General features: G+C 56.9%; 6 protein-coding genes across 6 annotated transcripts; 4 read left to right on the forward strand and 2 right to left on the reverse strand.

Annotated features, from left to right (window-relative positions):
- Positions 1–646: 646 nt before the first annotated feature.
- On the forward strand, positions 647–1,856 carry BESB_023810 (small nuclear ribonucleoprotein; the record flags this gene model as incomplete). Its single annotated transcript, XM_029361083.1, has 2 exons — positions 647–1,087; positions 1,596–1,856. 2 exons carry the CDS (start codon positions 647–649, stop codon positions 1,854–1,856), a joined length of 702 nt encoding a protein of 233 aa, XP_029215898.1.
- Positions 1,857–3,334: 1,478 nt separating this feature from the next.
- Positions 3,335–4,283, forward strand: BESB_023820 (uncharacterized protein; the record flags this gene model as incomplete). The annotated part of the gene is made up of 3 exons (XM_029361084.1): positions 3,335–3,568; positions 3,669–3,841; positions 4,160–4,283. 3 exons carry the CDS (start codon positions 3,335–3,337, stop codon positions 4,281–4,283), a joined length of 531 nt encoding a protein of 176 aa, XP_029215899.1.
- Positions 4,284–7,196: 2,913 nt separating this feature from the next.
- BESB_023830 (ribosomal protein RPL28) lies at positions 7,197–8,267 on the reverse strand (the record flags this gene model as incomplete). The annotated part of the gene is made up of 4 exons (XM_029361085.1): positions 7,197–7,506; positions 7,620–7,756; positions 7,880–7,959; positions 8,051–8,267. 4 exons carry the CDS (start codon positions 8,265–8,267, stop codon positions 7,197–7,199), a joined length of 744 nt encoding a protein of 247 aa, XP_029215900.1.
- A 689-nt stretch (positions 8,268–8,956) lies between these two features.
- BESB_023840 (uncharacterized protein) lies at positions 8,957–10,257 on the forward strand (the record flags this gene model as incomplete). Its single annotated transcript, XM_029361086.1, has 3 exons — positions 8,957–9,203; positions 9,584–9,756; positions 10,021–10,257. 3 exons carry the CDS (start codon positions 8,957–8,959, stop codon positions 10,255–10,257), a joined length of 657 nt encoding a protein of 218 aa, XP_029215901.1.
- A 1,779-nt stretch (positions 10,258–12,036) lies between these two features.
- On the reverse strand, positions 12,037–19,925 carry BESB_023850 (uncharacterized protein; the record flags this gene model as incomplete). The annotated part of the gene is made up of 9 exons (XM_029361087.1): positions 12,037–12,057; positions 12,430–12,518; positions 13,153–13,498; positions 13,621–14,239; positions 14,873–15,192; positions 15,725–16,475; positions 16,927–18,245; positions 18,726–18,817; positions 19,031–19,925. 9 exons carry the CDS (start codon positions 19,923–19,925, stop codon positions 12,037–12,039), a joined length of 4,452 nt encoding a protein of 1,483 aa, XP_029215902.1.
- A 2,342-nt stretch (positions 19,926–22,267) lies between these two features.
- On the forward strand, positions 22,268–22,999 carry BESB_023860 (uncharacterized protein; the record flags this gene model as incomplete). Its single annotated transcript, XM_029361088.1, has 1 exon — positions 22,268–22,999. One exon carries the CDS (start codon positions 22,268–22,270, stop codon positions 22,997–22,999), a length of 732 nt encoding a protein of 243 aa, XP_029215903.1.
- Positions 23,000–23,800: the final 801 nt, after the last annotated feature.

Below are 23,800 nucleotides of genomic sequence, written 5' to 3' on the forward strand. Positions count from 1 at the left end.
CATCGTCTCATCTTCTGTTCCAGGTCATGTTTCTCCTGGTGCGAATCCTTCGTGTCTCGTGTTGCAAGCAACGTCTGACACTCTATTCGCCGGTCGCCGAGACAAAGCTTGCGGCAAGTCTCCGATAACCTCTCTTGTTCATAGGTTTCCATCCGTCTAAGACTGTTCATCCTTTCCGTGTACGCGCAATTTTCGCGCTACCGGGGCAGATATTTCCTGCACGACAAGCAACTTGCTTTGTGGTGTGGAAAGTCTCTGTTTGCTTCCAAGGTTCTGGTGCTATACACACGCAACCCGTATTCGTATAGTATAGGTTCGAGTGTATGTGGTAATCTGTTGCCCGCCCGATTCTGCGCCGACGAGGCACGACAAGCAACTTGCTTTGTGGTGTGGAAAGTCTCTGTTTGCTTCCAAGGTTCTGGTGCTATACACACGCAACCCGTATTCGTCTCCGGCCGCCTCTGCGTCTGTACCGAGACTCCGGACTACGGACAGCGTACAACGCCCTTCGCTCTACGAGCAGTGACGGTTTAGGGCACGGGAGCGGTGTCAAGACGTTCCAGCGCTTGCTAGAATAGCGGGAAGGGGAAGACTCTGGTCCACTGTGTTCTACAGACTTGCGCGTCTTTTTCGAAAAACGAATAGAATGGCTCCAGCAGCATTTCCACCGCCGCCGGCCCCCCGTGCGGGAGGCCCGGGAGCGAGACGGGTGGCAGGTGCGGCGACAGCCGCAGGGGATGTACCGCCGAATCAGACGCTGTACTGCAACAATCTGAATGACAAGCTGCATAAACAGGACCTCCAGGCATGTCTCTACGAGTTCTTTTCCGCCTATGGGTTGATTCTAGAGGTGGTTGTTCGCGGCACCAACATGCGCGGACAGGCGTTCGTCGTTTTTGCAGATATTACCTCTGCAACGGCGGCTCTTAGAGCCGCGCAAGGCAAAGACTTTCTTGGCAAGCCGCTGCGACTGCAGTATGCAAAGACGAAGTCCGACGCAGTTCTGAAGATGAACGACCAATATAAGCCGCGGAGACCGGATGTCCCCAGGAGCAAGGTCGACGCCGGAGGCATGGCCGCTACGAAGGTATGCAAGAGGGGCTGAGGTGTTGTGCCGAGTAGCTTTCTTACCATATGGCGGTTCAGTCGGCACAGGAGCAACGGCGGGCGTGTCGCAGCGTGGAAGAGGCGTAGCTTGATTCTTTCTCAGCATTGCAGAGAGTGGTGCTTTGTCTGTAATGACCGGCGTGCAGCGAGCTGTTTTGCTGGTCTACTTCGTTGTAGGTTATGGTAATTCGTCATTCGCATATGTATCCCGCGACTGCATACGTCGTGCGTGATCATACGGGAGAGCAGGTAGAGGTTTTGATCGGCAGATGCGCAGTTGGGCATTTAGGGAGGCGGTCTGCGGTAGGGGCGCGTACTTGGGTCGGCGTGTTTTTGGCTACCCGCGAATGCCTCAGACGACGTTAATGTGAAACGCATTCTTTGGCTGGGTTGCCTACTTGCGTTGCGTGCCTCCGTGCCTGCGAAAATCGTCAGCTTTCGGGTCGTGGAAACGGCTTGATATGGTTTTTTTCGTCCACTGTACTCAGGCTAAGGACGGGAAAGCCTCGGGCGAGACCGGCCAGTTTTCTTTGTTCGTCGAGAACCTGCCCCCGAAGACGACGAAGACATCGTTGGATATCCTTTTTGGCCAGTACCGGGGGCACACGGAGTCGCGGCTTATTGAAGGCCGAGGCGTGGCTTTCGTCGATTTCAGTACCCAGGCGCAGGCAGCGGTCGCTATGCAAGGCATGCAGGGCTTCAAGGTCGACCCTGACCATCCAATTAAAATCTCCATGGTCGACAAATGAAGTCCGAACTCAGCGTAGAAGCTCTGTTTCCTCACGAAAACCGGGACGAGATTCGGGGCATTCCTCTGTACTGACTTGTCATTACCTCTGCTGATACGGCAGAAGCGCTCACTTGTTTCTTTATTGTCTTCTCCAAAAGTCTGGTTTCTTCTTCATTGGCTTTTCCAAGGCTCAACTCTTCTTCGCTAGCAGCCAATCTTCCTGACACCGGCTGCTGGTTTATATCTGCGAATTCCTTGGATTGAAAACGGGAATTTTCTGTGCTTCCTCCATATTAGCGTTTTCCTGTCTGTCGCTGGGGGGGGTGCGTGCATGCGAGCTGCTTGCCCCTCCGGTGAAGGTAGCGACGGCGCCTGCGGCCGCGTCTGCCACAGCGGAACTGCTTGATTCTTTTCGGCATGCAATAGCCTGATAGTCCAGGAGGTGACCAGCAGCTCAACCCGTCGAGGCAACGTGCTGGAGGCTGAGATGCTGAAGCTGCGCGACACTAGCCGCACTGGTAGCATACGCAGTTTTGAGGTTGAAAGGTCACCTCCTTCACTCAGTTCGAGCACAGTGGCACGTCACCGGGCTACAAACCCCCTTGGTAGATTCTAATGCGGAAGACACGATTGTGGAGGGGCTTCCCGGCAGGCGTGCACTGGGAGCAGGAGGATGCTGCCTTCTACGGTTGCCAAAAATATGTACAGGACAAAGAGATGTAGCATGTGAAGGACTCAGCTGCGGGTTGGAAGCCCGCGCATCGCGTGTCGAAAATGTAGAATGAGGTACTGGGTTTGAAATTTCCGGGAAGGACCGGTTTCATAGTCCCAATGTTGTCGCGTCAGGTTTTACTAGAATGCTCTGGCCACAAGCGCAGCCTCGTGAACGTCCCAATTCGCTGCCTGTCCAGTGCTGGGCAGGACTTTGTCTACGCCCCAGATGCAGGACGACCACTGCAGACAGTATCCGTATTCAGTCGGTTTTAACTCCACTGTGACATTATATTCGCTAAACGCTACAGAGAATACGGACTAAATGTTAAGAACCTAGCACCCTCGTCTGCTCAGTATCTCGAATCGCTCGGATAAACATTACGCTGGACGAAAGTCTGGCGTATCTTACCATTCTCGCCCCATCGGTACAGCTGAATACGCAGCGTGATGTACGGAATGTGTGACAGGTTGCAACTAGCAAATGACCGCCGCCTACATGTACGTCCATCAGAGAACCACAGGCAGCGAAAGTCACAGTGCCGGCACAAAATGAGTTGACAGCAAAGAAAATCCTGTGTGACTAACTTGTGGATATGGAGTCGCCTGTTCGGTGGTGCACAGCCAGCTACGATACGCAGCAAGCAGGAAAAATATGCATGCAGTCAAGCCGTTGCCCGGACGGTTAGTGAGTGGCAGTCGAATGCGTCACCGTGCTCCTGCAGACAAGACGATGAGGCATTTGCTTGTGTGTCCTGACTTCTTCAACCGTCGAGTTCTACGGAGATGAAGGTCGAAGACGGCTTGTTGACGCCTAGTTCCCTCCTGCGCCTCGCTGTTGAGGCAACATGCATGCTTCTCCTGTTTGCCACCGCCATAGGCAATTTATCGGGGTACTCGTGGTTTCACAACTCGCTGCCCCATCAAGAATTGCCAACTGGACAGAAACCCTCAGCACCGCCCAGCGGGCTTTCCGAGTCGAGTAGTGCCGGTGTTATTCTTGACTCCGCAAAGTTGCAGGTATGCAGCTCGTAAGCTTCTCTGTAGGCGTTGCACACGCATCAGAGCGCGCGGTCAGTTATAGGCCGCTGTCGTGTCTTGTGCTGTCCGTGTACTGTAGGAAGAGATGACAAAAGCGGGCCTTCTCATCTCGGCGTGCTACGAAGAAAGGAGGACCAGCCAGAGGGAATTCGTCGTGTGCATGGGGCGGATGCCGTGCGACGGTATAAACCACGGCGCCGTGGCACTGAAAGGAGCAAAGCACGTGCTCGCCACAGCTCAAGGACAAGAAAAGTGAGTTAGTTTTCATGCACGAGTACTTCACGTGTTGAGCTGTGATCATGTTCATCCAGCGTTGTACAGGCCCCGGATTGCGAGGCTCTTCACCAGAGATGGCAGATACAGTTGCGCCAGTTGGCTAACGTGTTATCTGGCATTTTTACCCGTAATTTCGCGAGTCGATGTGTCGGTATGTGTACCATTATATATATTCCTTGTATAGTTCGTTTACGTAGGGAAAGAAGCTATACTGGCCTCGTCACCGGCATGGTAGTTCGCGCCGGGCTATGAACCTCCCGACGTTGTTACCGATGTTCTCTGATTTGTCTGCAGAGCCATCAGTGTGGCGCGCAGTGTCGTAGTCCACCTTTCGCGACAACTTGGCACATCTGATCTTCCAGCAATATTTGCCGAGGCCAAGGGAATCGGCCTGGCATGCGACAGTCTTCAAGTGTGAGCGCCCTCCCTCTTGGCCTACTCCTCACATCATAGCCGAACACCGTGCCACCGAACGGGTTCGTGAGACACCTACTCGAACAAGAGCATGCCACAGAATAGGATCATTCGCTGTGCCGAGCTGGTAATTATGAAGGACCTGGCCTTCTCTGGGAACCCTGGAACGCTTTTTTTGGCGTTGCTGTATTTCTTTTGGGGAGATAGGCCAGATGCAACGTGACAAATTCAGCATAAAGCGGAAAGAATGGGAGCAGGGATTGAATCGTGTTTGCGCCGAACGCTCGGTGACCCGAGCTAGCACAAAGCGCGGAGTATGGCTAATGATGCATATGAGTTGCTGTAACCACTAAATGGAGAACCCCGAGAGCGTGCTGCCCCTGATCTTGCTTGTACATCGAGTCGCGTCTGTGGTGTTGGCGTCCACGTGAAGTAAGAAACAGAGTGGAATATTGGAATACATCCCCAAGCGTTTACGCTCATGTGCAGGCCGCACAATACACATACAAGTTGTATGGCTGTTGTGGAGGCGTCGCAATTGTAGCCTCCTCATAGAGCGCGGCAATTGTGTGCGTCGTACATGAGAATGTGTTTGAGGGGGCGGTTACTTGTAGCGTGAACGTGGTAAGGTTCTCTGGTTACTCTGTTGTTGTGGGAGTGCAGTTTGAATCTGTGATGCTGATACCGTATCTGTATGTACAGCTCGTTCGTTTGTGTTAATTCTTCATTTCTAGCCGGGTGTTCTTCTCAAGGCCACCGCCCACGCTCAGGCAGAGGTTCGCTCACGTTTTATTTAGACGCAGTGTATAAGTTGCGAGCACGGCCACGAAATATTTGGTGACCAATATGGGGAAAACTATGCTCCTCGCCACCGGCGCGCTAATAGCAGCAGTGGGAGCTGTTAGAACCGCCTGCTTCAGGATGCCGCCGTCGGCCGATCCCGACGCGCTAGGCGACTCATATGAAGAGACGTGTGCAATGACTGTTGACTATGAAAGAGTGAAATCCGATGTCTTCAACACGAAGTCAGACGTGTTAGTTGTGACAAAAGTGAGCATTCCTGGATCCACTGATACACTGCAATCTACACACCCCTGCACTGCCAGCCGAATGGAAAAGTTAAGGTGCCCTTCACCGCCAATGAAGTGAGGAAGGTGGTGCTTCCTGCATCACACACTGCTGCAACGCATCTTGATTCAGGAAGGCACAATGGTTGTTGTACTTGTCAGTCACGCATACAGGCTCGATCCGTGTTTCATGTACCAACGTAGTGTTTCAGGCAGAGGGCATCACACTTGAGAATGTCGGCGGGGCTCCGACAACAACAATCTGGGCATTCGCACCGGTACAAAAGGTTCCACGGCAGCATCACAAAAGGGGAGTGCAATTGTGTGGCCGCTTCAGCTCTGCTTCGAAAAGACGTATGCAAATGCCGGGCCCGCCTCTGTGAAGGGACCCTTCTCCGACAGAGCGAAAGAGATAAATGGCGACATTGGCCCTAAAATATACCGGGACACCACAACTGAGGTCGTTCCCAGCATGAAATGCAGTACGTGCTCGGCTGGTGCTTCTTTTCTACGATCTGTTTCCGAGATGGAGATTGTAGACACAATATACCCGCATTTACCGTTGAGGACTCGTTTAGAACAGTGCACATTAAACCAACAGAGACCGGGAAGTGGTCTCCATGAGTGGGTTGTTGTAAGTGAGAGGCAGGACGCCCCAAAAGCTCTTGGACGCAAAGCAGGTGCGATTCACGGTCGTCGAGGCTGTGCAAACCCGTCTCAACTCACCCCTGCAGGCGAAATATGCCCCTTCGTGAAAACCGAAGACGTTACCGGAGCAGCTCGTCCTGCCTCTTACCTATTGAACAAGCTCAGTAGAAAGTACGGGTGATCTTACGCGGTCTTGCAGAGCAGCTGCCCTCCAAAGGCGCTGTCTTAGGTTGGAAGCAGATAGTGATCGGTTTATTAGGTACCCAAACTACGGACTTGCGTGATCAGCGCATGTTATCAATCGTTCCCATCAGAGATATGCTCGAAGTTGGCGCTGACGTCTACCACACGTCGGACGTCTACCATCCTGAGGGTAAGACATCGTAGGAGCGTAGCTGGCACACTGGAAAAGAAAAGCAATGAACTGTGGAATGTAGCTGTGTATCAGAGGTGAGAAACTGCGGCGGCGCGGATAAATACTGGCATCGGGACGGGGAACGTATCAAATCAACGTATAGCATGGCCGAAAAAGGACAGGTGATCTTCGTGCACGCCGCACCTCCTGCCGGCGCTGCGAGCATCCCTTCAATGGCACTGTCGAATGCGTGCACTAATAGTAAGAAAAAGTGTACGGGCGGTTCCTGAACTCAGAGGGATTCACCTACTGCCTGCCCGCCAGCTTTGTGCGTCATAGTGAACACACACAAAAGTAAGGGATGATCGCGCATTATGCCCTCATCTTGCCACGCTCCGAGTGCGGTTTTTAGCGGAACTTGCCGCCCCTGTAGCACCTATCCGAGTGGTTCTCGCACCTCAAGAGAAACGACGTCAAGTGTTGATGGTATTAAAATATTGACACGGTCCCGCTGACAAATCATGATTTCGCATTTTCCAGTTTGACTTCGCGGACGGAAGTGGTCGGCTTCAAGTCGTGCCGGCAGAAGCAGCGGCGTCGTCGTGACAAACAGAAGACAGCGCGCTGGGCTTCACCTGGGATAGATTTAGATTTACACGAGTGCCTCCCACAAATTCTGCGGCTACAGGTCCGCAACGGTTAACTCCTCGGGAGCGCCCTCCCCGTTTCCGCCCGACATATCAGTGACGGCATCAGTAACTTTACGTTGGGCGGAGCCTTCTACATGAGACAGTCTGCTGATCATTCCTCTGCAAGCATGCGCACAGGGGACAACGAGACGCTGCATTCAACCGCATTCGTATGCGTTGGTACCGCGCGGCTGCTTCTGCAAATACTGGACGTACCTGTGACTGTAACCTGCGTAGTACTTCTTTTTCTTCAAATTTAGACCAAATTTGTCGGCTGCTCGTTGGAGACCGTACTTCTTTATAGTCCGAATCCCCTTCACGGAGAGCCTGAGTCTAACGTAGTATCCGGCTTCGGGCCACCACAATCTCTTCCAGTGCAAATTCAGTCGCTGCACTCTGTGCGTTGCAATTCTCGAATGACTTCGGTTTTGCGCCTTTGTATTGTCCATTTTTCCAAGTAGCATACACCTGTTGTAACCACAGAGCAGAAGGAACCCGGGCATCCGAACGCACGAGTACTCTGTCGACAGGTCCACATCGGCACTAAACAATGAATGCTGGTGCACGCGGTTCCTCCTCACCTGCGAGCCGGGCGCTCCATGGCCTTGAGCGGTACGCCTGTGTTCTTGCCGAGCCGCAGCTTACCCCCACCCCTGCCTTTGATGCCAAAATGTCTCCGGACCGTTGAGGTTCCCGCTGTCCGATACTTCTTCTTCCTCTGGAAAAACACACCAAATTTGGTGGACGTAAAGGTAGTAAAGTATCTGTTCAGGCACTGCAGGAAAGTGATGGCAAGCACACCGTACACTGATGCATTGAGGAACGGAGCGTGCTTCCTTACCCGTATCACCTGGAGGTGACGCCTTGACCCCAGCTCCAACGCGGTTAGGGATCCATGCTGCCAGTAGTCAGTTAAGTGGCCTGTGCGGAAGCAGAAGGGCAACAGCCAATATTATCTTGTGTAAGGTGTCTTCTGTGGCAGACGATGGAAGTCCGCAGGAGTTGAACTCACCGACTCGAACACCAAGCTGACATCCGACGCCATGAGCACGACCAAAGGAATTTTGAGCCGTGTCGCCGTGAGGCCCACACCACGCAGCAAGAGAAAGAGCTGTGGCAGGGCCGGCAGACAGACGGTACGCCGTCGTTTGCGTCAGCCAGCTGATCAACCCTAGAAGAGCATGTGTGAGGAGGAAGACGCGGAGGGGATGGGCCCTACGTCGTTGCATTGCTCACAGAAGAAAGGCACTGCTCCATGGATCGGAACTGGGATTCAGATTGACAGTCGTCGCTTGGCGTCACAACATCAACTAGCCCTCGCAATATCTGGAGGTACCGGAACCGTACGTCGAGCAACCAGGAGTCTTAGATAAGAGCCTCGTGCCTTGCACACCACAACTGCTGGCGCATGCGGGAGAGTTGCGATCCACGTGAGGAGCCGAACGAATTTTAGGAATAAGACCGAAAGAGCGCTACAGTATCTCGACACACACAACTCTTGTCCAGGACACCTGGGGCTGAGCCCTAGCGCGACGAGTTCGGCAATATCTCGAGGAGGCCCGGAGTTTTGCGGGACTCGCGCCAAGCAACAGACACGACAGCAGTTATGTCTGGGGCGACAGCAAGTGACTTCGCTGCGCCATGCTAGGTTATGAGCTCCTGTAATGGAACCAAAATAAGCCTCACAACGGACAAAGTACGATTCGAGTATCCTTCCCATTTTGCTTCAGCATCGACAGGTGTTCCTGTGGCGCCTTTGCGGCAAGCAGCGCCCGTCGCCTCTCGCTGTGGCTGGCGCGTGACAGCGTGTGATACGCGGGCGGGCTGGAATGTTTGCGCGAAGACGCTCAAACGTTCTCAGAGGCTCTTATTTTGCTTTTCTTTGTCTTTGCTTCATCTTTCGCTCGCAGACAACACAATGACGAACTGTTTGAGCAAGTTACCCTACGTCTCCGCTGCGTGCGGAACGGCATCACTCCTCCTGTACCTTTTCCCTTCGACTCTCCTTTCATCTGTGCCTCATTCAGCGGAGACGTCTCCTGCGCTCCTGCGAATTCTGTCGACTCTCGTGAACACGAGTTTTAGTTGCGTTTTTGGTTCTGCAACGTGGGTTTTCTTCGTCATGTCCCCCATTCTCCGGACGACATTGAGCAGGTGGAAGCTCGGTAAGTGTCGCAACTGATGAGTCTGCGGCTGAGGCCGCAGCATGCGGTAGTGACGCCTCAGAAGGCTGTTTGCTACAAGCGGCTGCAGGGTCGTTAGGCTTATTTAACCGGGTGTTATAGGAGCTGAGGCTGACCTGAAGCTGCCAATGTGGAAATGCTCTGCGTAGAGCAGGTTCGCTGGTCGTTCCAAGGGTGTGTGATGGCGTGTCCGACTTACTCTAGGGACACCGGCATGCCGGGTTGGCTGCGCCACGATCCTGAGGCAGTCCCCTCGGCCTCCGTGGCTGTACCCGATTCACGGCCTCGGCTGTCTGTGGAGTCATCAACTGCAAGAGGGCCTACATGGCATTCGCTGTTGTTATTCCTATCTTGTCTTCCAGCGGAGGTCCAGTCGATCCACTTCCCTATTTTTTTCTGCGCCTCCACGGTGCTTTCTTCAACTCTTCTCTCGACTGTATGCTACATGGGCGTCGGCTACAGCAAGCTTCACATGGCCGCTGCTGTCAACGTCTTCGGAAACCTCATCAACTCCTGCTACCTTGCGCCACGACAGGTACAAAACATCTTCCGGGCTGCTTTCCGCATGGCGCGTTCATTTCGCTGCGTGTGTTGCTTTGCCTCGATTGTCCCCGCTGGGCAAGGACTGTGTTGAACACAGGCATTTGGATTTGGGACGTGTCAGAAGCATACTGCGTCAGTCTCTGCTGGTGGGTGTCGGCCGGCATGTCCAGAGAGAAGGGACTCGCAGACGTGTGATCCAACTGGAGCTTTGTGGTTTTGTACGTTCTTTTTGTTCATGTTTGTATTGCCTGCTCAGATCTCACTGCTGGAACGACGCAGAGAGCTGGAGGAACAGCTCGGCATTGAGAGTACAGAGAATGTGGAGGCGGCGGTGGAAGTCGCTCGCCGAGCGGCACGAGGAGGTGATGGTGACCAGGCAGCTGCGGGGCTGGAGTATCAGGATGTTGTGAAGGCGTTCAAGAGGTACCACTCGTTGGGCATGGCTGTTGGTTTCGTTTCATTCGCCTCTCTCCTGCCGTTCCTTGTCTCCTAAGGTCAGAGGCTGCATGGGACAGTCGGTTCCCTCTTGCAGCTCCGCGGCCTAAGTTGTTTGACCTGCCGGAGACTGCGGCTTTCCTATCAGAAAGCGGCTACTTGCGTTTCAGAAGCGGCCGGGGTGCGGGTGCCTTCTGCGATACACAGAAGGGATTCGGGGCGGGCATAGATGGTAGCAGGCGAGTCATCTGGCGCCCGTGCGGTTTCGCTTGGGAAGTCTTTGCTGCGACGAGAAACAGTGTCTTGGTTCACCAGGATGCACGCTACGTCTTCTCGTGCTACGAGGAAGCTCTCTGTCCGTGACTCCCGACCGACGCTCGGCGTTTCACATCTTCGTGTTCATTGAATCAGCAAACGTTTCTGAAGCGTCGGTTGTCAGGGACCCGTTCACAAAATAAAGTCCATTAAATCAAAAACGGGAAACTAAGCAGAAGCAGAGTACATCCAAGTACGCTCTGTACCAACGCCTTTAGTCTGCTCCACCTGGGCGTCCGATAGTTCGAAAGCGGTCGGAAACATCGAACAGAGGAACGTTCCATCTCGAAGCCGGTGGGCAATATACGCACATGGTCTGTGTGAAGCGCCGCTGGGGTCACAAGTTGCGGGGCTAGGCACGCCACCATACGTATGAAGCTCAGTGTGGTGACATCTGGAAACTTGGATGCGAATTTAGCGGCGACGAGCTAGCGGTGGGCGCACAGGAGCGAACGCAACCAGGATAGCCACGAGCCGCAGCCTATCTCTTATGTGCGTTTTCAAGAGCCTGTCGATGCAAGGAAACACGAACGCAAGGTGAAACCTGTCGTGTCAAATTTGTAAATGGGGTGGTGCTGCATCACTGGCAGCAGCAGGGATGCCTACACCGCTGCAACACAGGAGTGGAAGTTTCTACTTCCGACGCCACCAGTAGGCCGTGTTTCTGCTTGGTGGAGAATGCGATTGATTCCCCCGTACTGCGCGTTCAAGGGGGTCGCCGATTGTCTCGCGCGCGTCTAGGGGTTCTTGCGCGAGACCAGGGCCGACTTTTGCTCCAGTGTCACATCGAGTATAGGACAAACTGCTCTGCCAGCGATACCGCGCAGACAGGCATGTTAACCTCTGAATCGTCCAGCATCGATACACGCCTCACAAAGTAACACCGAAAATCTCACAACATGTGATGCCGCCAGGGATCTGGTAGAACGAAGTGTTTTGCCTGCGGTCCACAGTGAAACTTGCGTTCCACACGCAGAACTGACGGGGTTCTGTCATCATCACTAATCAAGACAAGTAGACAGATTTTCCCCTACTTGTCGGTCGCATGCCAGCATCAAAGGCAGTTGCTCAGCCGTACGGCCTGTAACAGAGTTGTCGATCCAAATGCCAGGGGGTGCTCTACAACTCTGAGACAACAGTATTCATAAGCTTTTTCTTGTCAGTATGTACTAACAGTGGGACTAGTGGTTTAGATCTTGAAGGTGTTATGTGCGTATGCGCGGTCCATGGGGAAGCTGGTCATCTGGCAAGCGTGAACCTCGCACGGATGACACCAGGTACTTGCGTCGCCGAGACAGGCTCGAATTTTGTGATGACATAGTTCGGGATTCGTGCAAGTCTCAAACAAAACGCATTACTCGAGTTTTTCCGTCAAAAGTGCGCCGTCTGCCAAGACTAGGCGAACCTTCCCTGCTGGTTGAAAAGTAACTTTCTACTTCCCTGTGGTTGGTCGCCCGCCCCCTACGCCCCCAAAGTTTCCCACAGCCTTGGCCCAGAATGACCGCCTTCGACGTTGCGCTTTCTAGCTAAGGCGCAGCAGGTCCTGGAGGCACGCGGGGAAGCAAGCAAAGCAAGCACGGGAAAGGCAAATACACAAACCTCTCACTTCCTCTAGAAACACAGGAGGGAGAAAGGGAGCTCCACAGTGTAACTACTCTGGAGGAAATGCATAAGCTTTTTCGAGACAGAGTTCCCCTCCCGCGATTGATGAAGTTTAGCCGCCTGGAGCGATATACCGCAGTGCGTGCATGAAACTCGGAGCAAAGCTAAACGAAGACTCACGTCTGGGAGAGCTCGCGAGAACAAGACGCCGGTTTCCCACCTCGTCCTGTTTGTTGATACACCACCTCTCCCATCACACACTTTCACCGCCGCTGGTCTTTGGTTTAATGCACGTTTCGGGAAACAGACGTACCTCTGCCGCGCACGTCGAGCGGAAGCAGACCTCGTCAATGCTGCCTTCGCAGCACAGGTAGTAGACCGAGAGGCGCTCAGTCGCGTGGCCTGCAGACGCACGAGCACACATGCAGGAATCCACCGAAAAGTGCAGCACGCAAATGGCAACTGACTGGAGCCTAGCGCACAGCTGTGTCTATCAGGGACGCCACATGTTTTTAACGGTTGCCAGGTCGACCTAACACCTGCGTCCGCACGTTCGCATGCGGGCCTGTCCGACTTGGCGTGACGCCTTCTGAGACTGGCGCCCGGAAACGGCTCTTTGTCGGTATCCGGATCTTCCTATCACACACGTTCACTCAAATCTCAAACAAAGCGAATACATCTTCAACATCTTTCAGCTGCAACTGCGCGACGAGCGACAGGGTCGACTGCGACGAAAGGCCCGCGCGAGCGGCGCAGTAGGTCTTGACTTCGCCAGGACCAACCCCAGAGCTCGATGCCGCGTGCCTTTGGAAGTCTGAGTGACACGAAAGGTGCCCGAGCTTCATATGCAGCCACACACGCGTGATAGGACAATAGCCGAACAAGACACGCAAAAAGATCGCCTTTCGTTTTATGTTTAAGGGTTGCAGCCTTGAAACGTAAGCATCAGACTGGCGCTCCAAGCAGACAGAGGCGACATTGGCCTTGGTGGGCACAGAGGAACGCTCGTCGAGGGCAGCCCGCTGTCGGCACTTACCCACGCATCGAAAGCAGTTCTCCACCTGGCGAATGTCTTCTCGAACAATGAAGCATCCATCTTCTTCCTCCTCGCCGCCGGTCTGCGCGTCTGCGCTGGCGTAGACGTCTCGCCGCACACACCGGACGATGTCGCCTTTCTCCTTCTTCTCCTCTCCCCACCACACGGCTTCCTCATCTCGCTCGGCTCCTCTCGACTGGGTCGCTCCGCACGCGGAGACTCTGCTGTCGCGGAGCGGGCGAGGAAGCGGCGACGCCGGCGTCGCCAGCCAGACGAGGTCGGAGACAAGCGCGAGACTGTGCGGGCGCAGCTGAAAGAGTACAGCCAGATCCTCGACGAGCAACGCCTGAACGCGAGGCACGCAGCACACACGCGCGAGATGACGGCGAGCCGAGACGGGAAGACTAGAGAACGACTACGCAGTTCATTTCACTTGGCACGCAGCGCCAACCCGCCTCTGCAGCCTACCGGCACGTCCGCGGGATCCTCTCGGAGAAAATCGTGGAAGACCTGCGCGGCCGCCTGCTTCGAACTCCCGTAAGGAATCACAAAAATCATCTTCCCAAGAGCGGCTTGCAAGAAAGACGCCAGCGACGACGTGGTTCTTGCGGCGGTCAGGGCGGCTTCGGCGCCTCCCTGGCCTTTGTCTCTTCGCCCGGCTGAACTCGCATGCAGCGCGAGGCGCTTGAGCTCGTCGGCGGCGCGCTCCGGGCCTGTCGCCCCCGTCCTTGACTGCCTAGACGTCGGCGCGTCGTCCCCACACAGCGGGTTCAGAATCACAACTTTCCGCAGTCTCTTCTTTCGGCTTCCCTCTTCTCCGCACTTCACCGCGGAGGCAATGGACTCGCTCTCGCAGCGGGCGTCATTTGAACCGGCTGGCGCTGCACATACGTCTCCGTCGCTCGCTGCGCCTCCCGCGGCGCAGCCTCCCTCCTCCTGGGGCTTGCTCGCGCCGGCGTCGCACTCGCCGTTTCTTTGATCGCTGGCAGCTACCTCGTGTGCGACGTTCGCCCCGATTTTCTCCCGATTCCCTTTGCTCTCCGGCAGAAGACCGTCGCCGAGAGTCGCCAAGAAGTCGCGCAACCACCTGCGGGAGTGCACGCACGCAGGAGAACCACGAAAGAAAGAATATAAAAAAGCATGGCTCACGTATGATGCAAAGAAACCGCATGCGAAGTTTCCGACGCGTCGCTGTGTGCGGTCACAGAATTCCTCAACAGAATAAGGCCTGCGATGTCGAGAGACTTTGCCAAGTGATAGCCCGTCGAATCCGAGGAGAAATGGCGTTCAGACGGGCAATGCACAGACCCGAAACGGCGCAAATATAGATATGTACTATATCTGTACGTCACTCTGTTCATGTATCGATGAATCGCCGCAAACGTACACTGCACCCAGCCTCCCTCTCGGCACGCAGGTCCCCACCGTCATCTTCCCCCTCCCTCGCGCGGGGCTTCCTCTCTTGCAGTCGACACAATCATATACATAAATATACATAGGTACAGTCCACACACACATGCGTGTCTATATGTGTACATATGTATGTGCACGTCTTTCTGAATCGACTGCACCTTCAATCAGAGCCGCGTGGCAGCTGTTTTGTTACTTATCGCTGTCTTCTCTGCAGCTTCTGTCGCGCCTTGGTTTCCCCCCTCAGCCTCTGGAGCCGTGGGCGCGGGCGTCCCCCACGTCTCTGCCGTCGCGTTGACTCGCCGCTTACTTGATTTTCACGCCTTGACAGGCCTCCTCTGGGCTCAGCCGCCACCGGCAGACGCCGAGCGCTCCGCCTAGTCTCCGGACCTCCCACGGACTGAAGTGCCTGGCCAAGATGTCTTCGATCTTCCGCCGCCCCCCCTCACGAGCCTGAGTGCAGGCGCACGCGCAGGCGCACGGAGGCCTCGGGAGGTCGGGGGCCTGCTCCTCGAGCGAGAGATTCGACGGCGCTCCACGGGCCGCCTTGCACAGGTCGCGCACCCCCGCGAGAGGCGCAGAATTGCCCAGCGGAAGCTTGACGGTCTCCGAGAGCGCGAGCGCCACTCGCTGAGAGAGGAACGCGGACGAAGACAACTGAACACATGTAACGCGTGCGACGAGGAGGCAGCCGCAGACGACTCAGCTCTCCGAAATGACTGCAGCACCCCAGAAACTCACCTGTCCCCATGGAGCGGCATAAATGAGGCGAGCACTGGCTATGGCAAGTAGTGTAAAACTAAATCAGACGCGGCTAGAGGAGCAACCTACCACAGAGAGTCGACTCTTCAGATTGATACTTATACTTGTTCGAAGATCGTGAGACCGCATATGCACATATACGTGAATACCACACGGCCATACACTTGTACCCATGCAGCACTGCGGGTAGACGTGTAGGCACTTGCAAAACGAGTCATTCCCAATCTGCATATATAAGTCCCACGCTGTAGTCGCACTGGCCCCCTGAATACGAATACTTGACCATATGATTCATCCCAGTTTGGCATGTGGCTATGAAGAAATGCTCAAGTTCCCTTTTCGCCTCTCGGGTCTACAGAATGCACACACTCCGACGCTGCGTCTGCTGCGTCAGCCTCACCTCCCGCAGCCGCTTTTCTTCCTGGGCGCAGTTCGCGCCGGTCTCTGGGTCTTCTCTCTCAAGTTCGCTTGCTAACTCCCCCGCTGCGTTGCTCGGCGAAAAGACAGGCCTGCCGGCGAGCATGGGATGCACTGCGACGAGGAGGAGATGCTGCACCATCTCCTGAGCAACCTGCGCGACTTGCGCCATCGCGTTTTGCTGTCCTTCAGGGCCTCTCTCTTTCCGGGCGCCCCACCACCCCTCCTCGCCTCCAGGCTCCCTGTTCGCCTCCACGGTCTCCGCGCGCGGCGCCTCCGCGTGGCGTCGCTTTCGCGACTTGGCGGAAGGCGCTTCAGAGTCCTCTTCGGCGGACGCCTCGTCTTCCTCCTCTTGCTCGCGACACGACGCAAGAACCGCGTCACAGAGCGCCCGCGAGGCCTTCTGGTTCGCTTGTACGTACACGGCGGCCTGCGGACAGGCTGAGAAGGAAAGCAGATGCACTTCGCCGTTCAAAGGCGGCAGCAGCGGCAGCATGCACGCCGCCCGCAGGCGCCGCAGCACGAGAGGATAGACGCACTGCCTCGCGAACGCCAAGAACGCGAGCGAAAGCTTTGCGCGCTTCTTCCCTGTCGCCTGCGAGGCGCTTGAAGCCTCCAAAGCGCGGAGATGCGCGCTGAACACGCTGTCGACCTCGCCGGTGGAGGCGAAAAAACTCGGCAGAAGAAGCGGAAGGAGGCGACGAAGAGCCGCAGGACAGGAAGACGGGTCCGTGCTGAGAAGGGAACCGCAGAAACGGAAACAGACGCTCACGGGCTCTGCGTGACGCCATCCCCTTTCGAAACAGCCATGCGCGTCCGAGCACACCGTCCTCCACGGTCATATGATCAAAAATTTCGCTTTTTTCCAAGGTTTTTCCCGTTTTCAACAGCAGCGCCTTGAACCTGATCTGCCACTGGGCAAACGCGGATGCAGTGCGTAGTATATATGGGCTTCATTCGAAGCATGTAAGCATGCACAAGTATATGCATGCACGTATGGATTCTTGTGATCCTCGTGAACATGCAAACGCGCGGAGAGACGGGATTCATGCGTGGCCTCAGAGGCCCGAAACAAGTCGTCGGAACCCCAAAAAAACACTTGCGGAATTTCGCGTCGTCCCTCGAATGCCACAGGCGCTGAGATGAGACTTTTTTCACTGCTGCGGCCTCTCTCGATTCACCTACTTCGTGAGGAGGAGCTTCTGCGGCAGGCCGGTCTCTGCTCGGCAGGGCTTCTGTTCGTTCTGGCGTTGCTTTTTCGCAATCCGGTCTCCGTCCGCGGTCGCCTCTTGGTTTCCGCTCGCGTCTCCTCGCTCCTCGTCACACGTCGTCCGGTTCCCCTCGCAGGCCGCTGCCGGCGGGCCTTCGCGGCGTCTCGCCAGCCCAGTCGCCTCGCGGCAGACCGAGTCAACGAGGCCTGCGGCCGCGTAGAGAAGACTGCCTTCCTCGCAGAAGACCGAGTCCCCGCGCTCGCGGCACGGGCGCGAGCAGACCGGCACGGCCGCCGCCGAAGCGGCGGCCGCGCTCGCCAGCGGTTTCTCCTCAACTGGCCCTGAAGGAGGCGGCGATGCACGCCTCACGCCTGATTCGCGCAGATCATCAAGGGAAGACGGCGGGAGCCCCCCGGCGGCGGGAGGGAACGGCGCGTCGCGAAGGTCAAAAATGCAGAGACGTAGCCCGCCAAACTCGCGGAATGCATTTGCGAGAAGACTAGGATACTGCAGCAGCTCGTCCTGCGTGATCACCAAGACGTGAGGCGTCTTCCGAGCGCTCACCGCGCCCTCGCCTCGCCGGCCTTCGCCGGTCTCACGACCTCCCTCTCGCGTCTCGCTCGATTCTCCTGCGGCGCCCTCGCCTTCCGCCTCGGCGCCGTCCATCCGACGCGCGCCGCTGCCTCCCCCGAGGTCCGCCTCGTCGCGTCCTGCAGCGCTCTCGTCGCGTCCTGCAGCGCTCTCGTCGCGTCCTGCAGCGCTCTCGTCGCGTCCTGCAGCGCTCTCGTCGCGTCCTGCAGCACCCCTCGCGGCGTGCTCTTCAGTCGCTGTCTTTGTGAGAAGGTCCTGGGGGCCTGGGAGGAGCGCCTCCTCGCCTGCGGTCGGAAGAGACTCATCCGCATCCTGCAGGCTGTCCGCGGGCGCAGGCTCGGATCCGAGAAGCTCGTCGCGGCCGCAGAGCGACGAAGCTGCGACAAAGTGATGGAGGAGAAGCCTCACGGAGAGCGCGGGAGCCCAGCGCTTGAAGACCCTAAGCCAGCGCCGTACGCGAGGCGCGAGCGCGAGAGGCGGCGAGCCCGTCACGCCGCTGCCGCCAGCCAGAGGAGCGGACGCGAAAGGATACGCGTCGCCCTGCGGGTGGGAGGAGGCCCTTCCCAGAGGGGCGGCGGCGCGGGGGACGTCAAGCAGCTGGCGCTTGGCCTCGCAGGAAGACACGATTAACAGAGACGGCAGCTCAAACGCCCCCATCTGGTACGCCAGCGAGAGAAGCATTGCGGTCTGCACCGACGAACCCTGGCGGACGCGCGACAGAAGACGGAAAACAGAGATTCACCCCTAATCCCTAGTCGAGGTGCTGCAGAGAAGCTCAGCGCATCAAGCGCGCACAGGCGTCTTCACCAGCAGTCAAGACCCAAAGGCACGCGTGAACCACCTCCGCACACAACTGCACATAAATGTATCCAAATACAAACACGTATATACATATATACATATATATATACATGTATGCGTGCGCGCCCCTGTATACATACCTGCATGCGCGAATCAGTCAAGCGCACGCACCCCGACAGAGAGGACAAAACCAGCAAAAAAAGCGACGCCCAGCCGCAGGATGGGAAGCACGCAAACACGGCGAATACGCATCAGCCCATCGCTCGTCTCCGCCGGCTCCAAAGAGGCGAGCACCTAGCGCGGATGTAAGACGCTTGCAGCACGCTCACACGCGAGTTTCTGCACACATCATTTGGCGCGATTCAGCAGTTAAAAGCTTACCATTCCCGCTTCATCTGCGAGGACAAAACCGCCGAGTGTGTCTGAGAGCGCCTTGCTCGTCGAGCCGCACAGGAGAGACAGCCAGTGAACACCTGGAAAGAAAAAAAACGCCGCGTCCATAGTCGTCAGAGCATCACATATATATATATATATATATGCGTCAAACGTATGGCTACACATAGGAATATAAATATTCTAACGGAGCGAGACACTGTTTTTTCCGATGTGCCTGTTGAGCGGAGTTAGAGCGAGAGTTTCGCAGCGCGACCCCCGCCGGCGAGCAAGAGGCGAGATGAGTCTCGTACCTGCGAGCTGGTAGGGGAAGAGCTGAAGTCGAAAGAGTGACGCGATGGTGTGCCGGTCGACTTGCGGGAGAGCAATGTAGGGGAATCTGCTGCAGCAGATTCGCAGGTTGCCTCGTGACCTGCTCCATCCTCTCCACTCGCGCCTGCAGCGACAGTCGACGCTCTGCACTTGACTCAGCTCCTCCTCCGCCGCCGTGCCGAACCCGGAGGCCTTTCCTCCTTCCGCAATCTCAGCGGTCTCCTTGCTGCCCTGGGGGTCGTCGAAAGTCCCCAACGGCGCAGAGACAGGCGAGGGACGTCGGTGTGACTCTGCCTCTCCGCAGCGAGTGCCTGACTCGGGTTCAGGATCCGTCGCGTCGCCCTCGCCCCCCCACGGAGACCGCCGCGGCGTGTCTCGAAGTCGCGTCGGTCCCTGCCGGCTGTCATGCGTGCGCTGACCCTCCAGCTGCCGCCGCAGCGTCTCTGCGAGACTGGAGGCGAACGCAAGCGCCGCCTGCGCAGTCTCGGCAGCGTCGCCGCGTCCGCGGCCTTCTGCGTCGCCCTGCTCGCCCAACGCAGCGTCATATCGGTCTTCTTCCGTGTCTGGCGCTTGAGGCGCGTGTCCGTCCCACACGTCGGGCGTCTGGCACGCATCTTCTGCCGCGTGCGGCGGCTCCGCCGCAGTCCCCTTTTCGGCGCCTTCGCGGGCTCGACCGCCAGGGCGTCGGGTGCACTCGCGCGCAGCGGGCCCTTCCTCGCGGCGGAAGAGTGAAGACGTGGAGCTCTTCAGAATCAGGTACGCACCCGCGCCTGCATGGGCGCCGAGCTTCTCTGCCGCGTCGTCGTGCAGGCGCCGCGGCTCGCGGCGATGCAGGCCCGACATGGCCAAACGCTCGCCGAGTCCCCTCGGATCCATTCTCGCACTCACGAAAAAACGTATCGGAGAGAGACAAAAAACTCGCCCAGCTCATTGACGAGGCTGAGTCAAAGGCGGGAACATCATAGGACCGCCACACGCACGAATGAGCAGCCTCAAACTCGAATGAGCAGCTTCTCACTCGAATGAGCAGCTTCACAGGCCCTCCCTCTCCTTGCGGCGTCGACTCGGATGTAGGCAAACACGGATGCGCACAAGCAATATTCCGCACATGGATACTGCTGCATAGTCGTGCATATAAAAGTGTTAACTGCTGTTCCGCTTCGCCTGTTCTGCCGGAGTACGCCGAGCTTGCTCTCGAATGTGTCAGAAGCGAGTCTCCATGGCTAGAAGGAGTAGCGCGAGTGCAGGGAGGACTAAAACTGTCGAGTCCCCCAATCAGGCTGATGCGAGACCGACAACCGGAGACGAGGCTTTCTTTCAAACGTGCGCCGGAGGCTGGGCAGCCTCCTGCCTCCTCGCGTGTCTGCACGTGACTCTCAGTTTCCAGGTTTCGCTCCTCCCGTCTCCCTGTAAAGAAAAAAAGATGGCGCAAAAGAGAAAACGACAACGGGAAAGACGAAGAACGGAGATGCAGACGCGGTTTGCCCCTGACACAGCACAAGGATGGGTCGTCTGCTGTCTTTACACCCCCCAGCACGGGAAAAACAACTACAAAAAAAGCTTACTCTGGGGCCCAACTCGCACGGCCTTCAGCGCTGTCTTGACGAAACGAAGCATCAAAGTGCCGATCTTTTCTAATAACTTGTCATTTTCCTCCTGAGGGCGGATCTCGAGGGCAGAGTCTCTCGCCGTGTGCATGAGGGCCGCAAGTCTCGCCGTTGCATGCAGTGAAAACCTCTCGACTCTCATCAGAGGGAGAGACCGAGCATAGCGTGCCTGGCACCAACGTTGTCTCCACTGTTTCTTTCTTCCTTTCTCGGAGGCGTTTTCCAGCGTCACCTCCATCTCCGCCGAAGCTTTGTTTCCCGCGAGATTCGAGAAGCCGAGGCGCTGTCAACTGAAAGTGCAAGTCACCCCCTCTCTTGCGTGCGGACGGCAGAGTGCGCGCCAACGAAAAACGACCCGCGCGTCGAATTCTCGGCCCTTGTAGGAGCGAAGAATCCGTCGAGGACCTGAGGATAGCGTGAGGACTCGTTTGCAAGCAAAAACCGTGAGGGAGAAAGCGGTCTCCGCAGCCCCGAGGAGCTCTCGCTTCCGGTCCCTGCAGGCGTCCGCGCCGGCCGTCCATGACGTCTCCCTCTCCCTCTCCGCACCTCGACGAAAAGGACTCGAGCGCTTGCATTGCTCACGACGTGCTGCCTCCCATTTTTCCTTCCGTGTCAGGCGACGGCAACTTCTTTTTTGAGAGCCTTTCAGCAATCAGTGCGCGGGCCTTGGTCGACTGCGGGTGTCTCTCACGAACCGCGACCCCGCAGCCGAGGCGGCATCGCCGGGCTCTCAAGAGAACGCGCCTCCGCAGAATCGCCTCGCGTGGCAAGTCCTCTCATTCGCCGCCTGTATCCGTAGTTGCTTCTGAATACGTGGATAAGCACATGCACGGGTGTGTATAGTGTATCTTAGTTTGTTTTCATGTGCGTAAAAAGCGCTTCGGTATGGAGCGCTACCCCTCTGCTGTGTGTGTGTGGCTCGCCTTGCCTTGAGGCGCGCCGTTCGCGAGACATCTGCGGTCTGCCCTTTCCCTGCGCATGTGCATCCTCTTCCGGCATGCGCATTAGGAAAGGGCGGAGCTTGCATTCCCTTCTTTTTTAAACGCCGATACATGTTGAAGATCGCCTAGAAAGCGCGCATCTCTGGCGAGGAGACACAGAGCTGTTGCTGCCCTGCCTGCGAGGATACCGAAGGCGCCCGTCGCCCGTTAGAGCAGACGCGGCTTCGTTTCTTTGAGGAGAAAGGGTATGCTTGTTTTTCCAGCGGTCTCACACGACTGGCGGCGAGGCCACATGTTTCTCTGCGCTTTGCTGCAGCTCCTGTAGACCCAGACACCGCTGCTGCAACGCTGCAGCGCCCCTTTGCACGCGGACTGCGGTCACGCGAGGAGAGCAAACCTGTGCGGACGCCTCATTGTCAGTGAGGCGGGGGGACAAGGTGGTGAGCGAGGTTTGAGGCGGCGCAGCTCGAGACGCAGGTCCTTTGCTGTGAGGCGTGCATCCCTAGCTAAGCTTGCTCTACCCCTCTGCGCTTTCCAGTTCCCACTCGCCTTTCCACAAAGGGCACTTCCTCGTGCGCGCGTGTGGAAGAAGGAACGGCGCGACGCTTCGTGCTCGCGTCGCCCAGGCGCAGACCGATACATTTTCCTCTCGTGTGCGCGTTTGCGGTGGATGCGAGGAGGAGAAGGCAAAATGACGTTCGTCGGAGAGGTGGATAAGTGTGAGTTTCGGGGGGGCGACGAGGAGATGGATTATTTCGGCGGGGAGGCAGAGGCCTTCGGGTTTGGGCGGCGTGCGGCGTCCCTCTCCGGGTGCGACGCGGAGTTTCTGCAGTCCTTCGCGCATCCACCCTCGTCGCGTTCGACTTCTTCTGTCGCGTCTTCTGCATCAGACGCCTCTGAGGCGTTGTCGGGAGGGTCATCGCGGGGGCAGAGCCCGGCGGAGGGCTGCGGGGGTCCGAGAGCCGTGGGCAACTTCTGCGGCACCGCCGAGAGGTGCTCTCAAGCCGGCGCCGAAACCGAGAGCGGGAGTGGGCGCGAGAGCGAGAGAGAGGAAGGCCGCGGCTTCGAGGACGCGCGTGCAGACGAGGAGCCGCAGGAGGCGACCGCCGACACCCGCAGCGCGGAGGCAGAGCCTGACAAGGCGGATCGCGACCTGTCGGCCGCGGAGGTGTGCGCGGCGGCGGTGGCAGCGATGAAGGAAGAGGATTTTTTTGCGGAGGCCTGCAAACTGATTCGCAGAGAGAGATTTTTCTATCTTGAGGGCATTCGAATGATGAAAGAGGATCATTCGTACCTCGACTTGACGGGCGAGGACTACGACGCGCCAGCCAAGCTCGCCGCGCTCATGGACGCCCTCGCTCACGAGGGCGCTCAAATCGTGCGCACAGGCCTGGCAGACTGAGCCCCCGTTTTCTTTTCCGATCTGTTTTTCTCTGCAAGTCCCACTGTGTAGGCCTCGGGGTGTTTGCGAGAGAGAGGACGGTCGGCGTCTGCCGATGTGCATTTGAGCCAGAGCCGTCTCTTTGGTGTTGCTGAGTCAGGGTACTTTTTTTTCCGAGTGAGTCCTGGCTGGGCGCATCGAAGAACAATTCGAGAAGACGAATCCTCGCGCAAAAAAGGAGAGAGGGGCGCCCGGCCGGCGCCGCCGTTTGCTGGGCTAGCGCTTTCGAAAGACAGGGGAGTCGGCGCGGCTTTGCCAGCCAGCAACGCTCTGTGTGCGGGTCAGTCTCATGTCTGTATCTTTTTTGATTTGATTTTGGAGCGAAGGTGTCTCTCGCATGCCTTCCACGTGTGCACTCCGAGTGAGCGCGTCGCCGCCTCCGCTGGCGGCGACACACACGAAAAGAAGCTTTTTTGGCGGTTTCCGTTATTTATGCAGCAAAGCCTTCTTTCGTGCTTCCGTTCATGTATCTCGTAAAGTACACACCAATGTTTGAGTACTGCAGTCTCCGAGTTCGCTCAAAGGGGCGGCGCGGAAACCCCAAAATAATGCTATCTGCGATGTATGTTCGTCTCGTTCGTTGGGTGGTAGGTTCGTACAGTTTAGAGACAGTGAGTTTTTTCCAGGGTGGACCGCTGGCGGCGTTGCGTTTGCAAAGAAGGAAGGTACCGGTCGCTTGTCAGGTTTCGTGCGTGGGGTGGCTGCCTGGGGTGTCCGTCTTGTCAGGTTCAAAGTGTGTCGGTGACAGCTTGGAAGCTTACG

Source organism: Besnoitia besnoiti, chromosome XII, assembly GCF_002563875.1.
Source record: "Besnoitia besnoiti strain Bb-Ger1 chromosome XII, whole genome shotgun sequence".
In the NCBI taxonomy this organism is placed as follows: domain Eukaryota; phylum Apicomplexa; class Conoidasida; order Eucoccidiorida; family Sarcocystidae; genus Besnoitia; species Besnoitia besnoiti.